This window comes from Kryptolebias marmoratus, linkage group LG24, assembly GCF_001649575.2.
Source record: "Kryptolebias marmoratus isolate JLee-2015 linkage group LG24, ASM164957v2, whole genome shotgun sequence".
Classification (NCBI taxonomy): Eukaryota; Metazoa; Chordata; class Actinopteri; order Cyprinodontiformes; family Rivulidae; genus Kryptolebias; species Kryptolebias marmoratus.
In genome coordinates, this window is record NC_051453.1 from 12,126,378 (window position 1) to 12,132,648 (window position 6,271).

Consider the following 6,271-nt stretch of genomic DNA (forward strand, 5'->3'; position numbering starts at 1 on the left):
TTGAGTTAATTAGCTGATTAGAGTGTGGTACCAGGTGCCATCAATTTTGAACCTTTTCACAAGATTCTAATTTTCTGATATGATGAATTTGAGATTTTCATTTGTTGTCATTTGTAATCATCAAAATTAAACGAAATAAACATTTGAAATATACGAGTTTGTATGTAATGTATGAATATAATATACAAGTTTCACTTTTTAAATGGAATTACTGAAATCAATCTACTTTTTCATGATATTCTAATTTTATGACCAGCACCTGTATAGTTTTCCTTCCTTTTCTCTCTGCGGAGTGATTATTTACTCCTCTTCTCCACCGATGTGTGTTATTAATTGCAGACGCTCCCGACTTAACCCTTAACCCTGATCCACACATCCTACTGTCTGGTGGGGCCATGTGGGTTCTGGATAAGATCCGCGGCTCAGTGGAGACCGGCGTGCTGCGACAAGGGGACGGTGGAGACAAGAAAGTCGTGGCCCCAGCCTACAGCAATGTGCTTACGCCCGACAAGATTCCCGACTTCTTCATCCCTCCGAAGCTGGTGAGCTGCCCCGCAGAGCCCGAGGCACCAAGCAGAAAGTCCAAAGAGGGGCTCCATCCGTCCACTTCTGAGCAAACCCTCGGCAGCAACAGGAAGATCAGCAGCCCAAGAAGCCCCCGTCTGGTGGCCAAGATCGCAGGAGACACAAAGAACTTGCTGAAGGCAGCGAACCGCCACATCATCCAGATAGAGAGTGCGGATGATGTTGTGGCTGGAGACACCAACGCAGATCCCCAGTCGCAGACAGCCATGTCCCTGCCTTACGTTCCCAAGACTCAGACATCATATGGGTTTGCGACGCTGAAGGAAAGCCCCCACACTCGGCGTAAGGAGTCCCTGTTCCACTGCGAGCTCACCAGTCCCATCACATCCCCAAACACACAGAGGAAGACTTCGGGAAAAAGCGGCGAGGCAGGAAACCATCTGAACCCTGCTGATTGCAACACCGCTCACATGAACCCTTACCGCTACTTCAGCGGTGGAGAAAGTGACACCTGCTCCTCAGCAGAGTCCTCTCCCTTCAGCTCCCCGCTGCTGTCCCGCTCCGCGTCCCTGCTCAAGATCTTCACACACGAGACGCAGGCCAAGGTTGTGAAGGCCAAGCGGTCGCTGGCTCGCCACAGTTCCCTGTCCACCGACGAGTGCAGCTCAGCCGAGCCCAGCCCCAACATCCAGCGGCGTCTTCACGTCCCCTCGCTGCACAGTGCAGGAGCCTCTGACCCCGGCCTGCAGCGCGAGCACACCATCAACCTGCACAAAGGTGGGACGGTGAGGATCAGCGCCAACTACGACTCGGGCACGTCCCGCCTGCTCATCCGCATCCTGGCAGCGGAGAGCCTTTACGACAAGAGCTTCGACATCAAAAGCATCAACTGCTGCGTGTCGGTGTACCTGAACCCCGGCAAGCTGCAGAAGCAGAGGAGCAACATCATCAAGAACAGCCGCAACCCGGTCTTCAACGAGGACTTCTTCTTTGACTCCATCAGCTCCGTTCAAGTGAAGAACCTCTCTGTCAAGTTCAAAGTGGTGAACAAAGGCACCAGCCTGAAGAGGGACACGCTGCTGGGGGAGAGGGAGGTGCTGCTGACAAAGCTGCTGTCAGGGCTTTAAAGCAGAGGAGGTGAACCCCAAGGAGAACGACGAAAGCTTAAATTTGGTGTCTCTGTGATCCACTTCTCTCATTCCAAAAACCTACAAGTTGTTATATAATAGGAGGACAATGAAGCGTTTTGTCTAGGATCTGAGAAACTGAGCCTGCAGACCTTCATGCATGAAGGATTTATGGTGGTCAAAGTTTACCAAGCTCTTTCTCCCAGTAATGCTCATTAAACCAAGCTGGGCTCCAAACCAACAAATGAAAGCGTTTCATTCTCCCGTCCAGCTTTCTGAACGCAAAGGTTGGACGACACCTGTGCATCCTCCCTCCCCATGTCTCATGTCCTCACCTCTACTGTGCTCACCGTGGGCTGCATGTTTTTCTTTTTTTTTTTTTTTATTGTAATGTGACATATAATCCGCGGGAGCGCAGGACTCTGCATCAGTGCTACCATCTGCTGGGCGCAGAGATGCTTTTGTGAATGAGGGCGAGCTTTGAAGTGGCTCTACATCCTGATGTGCAAATGATCCTTTGATCTACAGGGGAGGGCAAGGAACGGAAAGAGTGGCCACATTTACATGCACATCAAAAATAGGATTAAAATATGATTGATTAAGTACGTACGACTGGGGTCTATGAGTAACACGATCGGACCGAACAGACGACAAAAGATTACACAACACATCTTTTATGTGCTGCAAAACAGATTTCTGGCTGCGATTTTGGGCTTAAAGCGGCGTTGTGAAGTTTCAACAATGTTTCCTAATTACGAGGATCCCGTTTAATTCATCACCGCATCCTTTTAAAACTGTTTGCTGTGATTAACAAGACAATTAGTTTGCAAAGTCGCAAGCAAAATTTCTCTGATTATATTCAAGTAAGGTCCAAAACAAAAACAAACAAAAACGTTAAGTAGTACTCTAACAAGTCATGTCACATTTTATTGTTTTAAGTGTCATTTAGCGACACAATTGTCCTTTTAACCAGTAAGTCAGTTGGAAATCACATGCAAAAAAAAAACTAAAATGCATTAAAATGACATAATATGTGCCTAAAATTGCTACCTTTGTGCAACATCATGAGATCAGACTTTATGCTTCATATTTTAACACATCAAAACATCCACATCACGTTTATATTAAAAAAAAATACAGAAATTCTTGGACAGTCAAATTTTTTCTTCTCTTTTTCTCTTTTTGAAAATTGAGGGAAATGGGTAAATATTCCTCTGGGGCAAAAAATGAAAAAATAAAGATTTGTTATGATTATGATTATAAATTTGCAAAAATCAAAGAACATCTCTAAGTAAATTTGTAAGTACCCATACCGATTGGTAAAAAGGTCAATCTTTGCGAATAAACCTCAAAACACACAAATAAAACGATAAAAAAGTAAACCAAAAATGTCAATATTTTCCCCCTTATCTCATCCAGTCAGCCTGATTTCCTCCAGAGAAATCATACTTACTGATAATATTTAAAGCACTCGTGTAAATATAAATATTTTTTGTTAAAATATTTAAACAGTGTTAATAGTTTCTCTTATGGGGGGGGGGGGGGGGGGGGNCCACTGCAAAGTACAGTTTGAAGAAATATATTAAATAATACTTGGTTTATGTCTTGATTTAAGATCTTAAATAAAACAACCTATAAATAGCACATGAGACATGTTATTTCTTAGAACTACAGGCTTAGATGTTTTTATTTTTAATGTCATTTTACACCAAATGTTTTTAAGGAGTAACATTTGCCTCTGAACTTTGACGTGACTCTTTATGTCCATCCCTTCATGGCGTAAAAAGAAATGTAAAAAGCTTGAAATTTGTTATTCAGAGATGTAAAAGACACTTTGCGGTCAGTCGCAAAACAAAGCAAAAAAAAAAAAAAAGATTTTCATGGATTGTTTCTTTGAGTTTAACACCGTAAAGCACAAGTAAATATTTGTACCTCTATCAAGTATCTGCACAAAGACTCTGAGGTTTAAACTGATCTTTTATTTTACACTTCTGTTTCCTGCTCTGCTCAAAGAATACATCCTAAAAATATCAGAACAACAACAAAACGACAGCAAACTATGGAAAAAGTTAAAAAAAAAACAACAACCGAGAGCTGTCTCTGCAGAGAAAACTATACCAATATGTCACTCAAAACTTAAAAAGTGCAATATTATGCTTGGATATTTATCACTTTAAAGTTTTAGTTGCTTTCTTAAAATTACCCTCAGTTTGTTTTGTCAGATTTTGTACAAATCAGGTCAAAAAACAATATGTACTGACTGTGGTGTGACGTTCACACACCTCTTGAAATGGTTTCAGATATAGCTGCAGAATCAAGTAAAACAATGTCTTAATGCAGATCTTAGCTTAAGACGTACATACACAGATAAGTTTCTTTGTACCCTTTCAAAGAAAAACCCCACAATGGTCACTGAAATAACTTGAAACTGACAAAAGTAATAATAAGAAAGAAGTGACTGAAAATCAATCGTTGCTTTTGAGTTTTGGTTCAACAGAATTAGAAACAATACAAGAAAATAATGAAACGGGCCGTGAAAAAAAGGACCGTACCCTTAGCTTAATATTTTGTTTCACACCTTTTGAGTCAATCACTGCAGTCAAGTGATTTCTGTGACTCTCTGAGACGTCTCCACGTCCACAGGTGTTTTGGTCCACTCCTCATGAAGGAACTGCTCCAGCTGTCTCTGGTTTGAAGAGTTCTGTCTCCGGATGTTTCAGCTCCTTTCAGAGACACTCATCTGGACTGAGAATAGTCCAGTGTTTTATTCTAAACCATTCCTGGTGTTTTGGGTCAATATCCTGTAGGACAACACATGACCTGCGACCGAGACCAAGCTTTGTGACGCTGAGCAGCACATGTCGCTCCAGAATGCCTTGATAGTCTTGAGATTTCACTGTACCCTGAGGAGACACAAGACACCCTGTTCCAGACGCAGCAAAGCAGAACAGAACAGAACCGAGACTCAGTCGTCTTCCATTAAGTCCTCTGTGGATCAAACAGCGACTGGTGGTGCGATCTGACACCGACGTACCTTCACCTTGGAGTTCATCTATAATGTCTTTGGAAGTTGTTCTCAGCTCTCTGGTTACCATTTATATTATCTGTCTCTTGTGGACACATCCAGGGAGGTTGTCTCCAGTCCTGTGGTCCCTAAACATCTGAATAATCTGTGCAGCTGTGGTCACAGGAACATCCAGCTGCTTGGAGATGCTCTTATAGTCTTTACCTTCAACATACTTGTTGGTAATTTTCTTTCTAAGCTCCTAAGACAACTGTGTCCTCAGCTTTCTGTGTTCTATATTCAGTGTGTTACACACCATGATACCAAACAGCCCTGTGACTACCTTTCAACCTTTTAATAGGCAGAATGACTGATTATAAGACTGAAGACACCTGTGATTCTAATTAAAGGACTAACCTTACTATAACATGCTCCTATGGTCAAATTAGTTTTAATCTTTTCAGGGGTACCATCCTTTCTGACAAAACTAGTTTCAATAGTTTGCTTTTAAAACATAATTCTCTTGAAACAAAATTCAAAAGCAATGACTGCTTTTCATTAGTTTACTTTCAGTAAAGTTTCTTCCTACTTTTGTCAATTTCATTTATTTTCAGTGACCTTTGTGAGTCTTCTTTCTTTAATGAAATGGTACAAACGACCTTTATCCGCTCTATATGATGATTTGGTTTTTTGATGTTTCTTGAGCTCTTTGAAGGAACTGTCCAGCTGAGACACATCCAGTCCAAGCAACTTGATGAAACTGTGCAACTGAGCAACAGTCCGTTGGAGGAAACCAGACCACCTACGGACACCTGAATCCGCTCTCACATGGCAGCTAGTCTCAAACCTGCTCAGATTATTTCCTGGTCAGTTTCCCTCCTTGAGCTTAGCATCCGAAACTGTATTTTGAGTAATAACGTTGGCAGAAAAACAAAAGGCATTTAATGTAACGCATAAGTCCGTGTGATGAATTCAACCATCAACGTATGCAACCAGGCTTTAGCCGTAGTGCCTCGGTATCACAAGTATGACTATGTGCATGTAAACATGTTCATTTTTATATATATTTGAATGAGATTAGAGCAACGTTGTCACAGTGAGTACCAGCTGCATGGCATGAACATGTCACTGGTGTTTGCATGACAGGCTCAAAGTTTTTCAGAAACCCTAAAGCCTTACTGTGTGTGTGAGGAAAAGTGTTTGGGCGTGTGTTTTGATCGTTTTTGATCTAAAGCTGTTAGTTTTCTATGTACGACATGAAGTATTTTGTAAAACGCTTTTGAAACGACTCTTGACATACGTCGGATTTGTACTGTATTTAGCTACAAACTGCAAGGAACAGCTTCTCTGTTTGTCAGTGAAATGCTCATTATGCACCAGCGAGGGGGAGACGCCGCTTCAGTTTCAGTTTTAATGAAGCCCAGGGGACGAAGCAGAAATGTCAAACAAGAAGACAGACAATACGGACAGCCGAGCTACAAAGGGAAACAATATTACGTGCTTAAACAGCAGCCCTTTCTGTTTTTGCCGCGCTCTGCTGAGGAAATAGAAGAAATTGCCAATGATTGCAGCCTCGAGTGCTTGGAGACGAGAGCAACTTCAGAAAGAAAACGAC

General features: G+C 42.1%; 1 protein-coding gene across 1 annotated transcript in view; it reads left to right on the forward strand.

Annotated features, from left to right (window-relative positions):
* LOC108230589 (C2 calcium-dependent domain-containing protein 4C) overlaps nt 1–2,712 on the forward strand; it is a 5,064-nt gene extending 2,352 nt beyond the window's left edge. Inside the window, exon 2 of the mRNA XM_017406931.3 lies at nt 340–2,712. Coding sequence (XP_017262420.1) covers nt 396–1,652 — 1,257 coding nt within the window. The 5' untranslated portion in view covers nt 340–395 and the 3' untranslated portion in view covers nt 1,653–2,712. The remainder of the gene's footprint in view (nt 1–339) is intronic.
* The last annotated feature ends 3,559 nt before the right edge of the window (nt 2,713–6,271 follow it).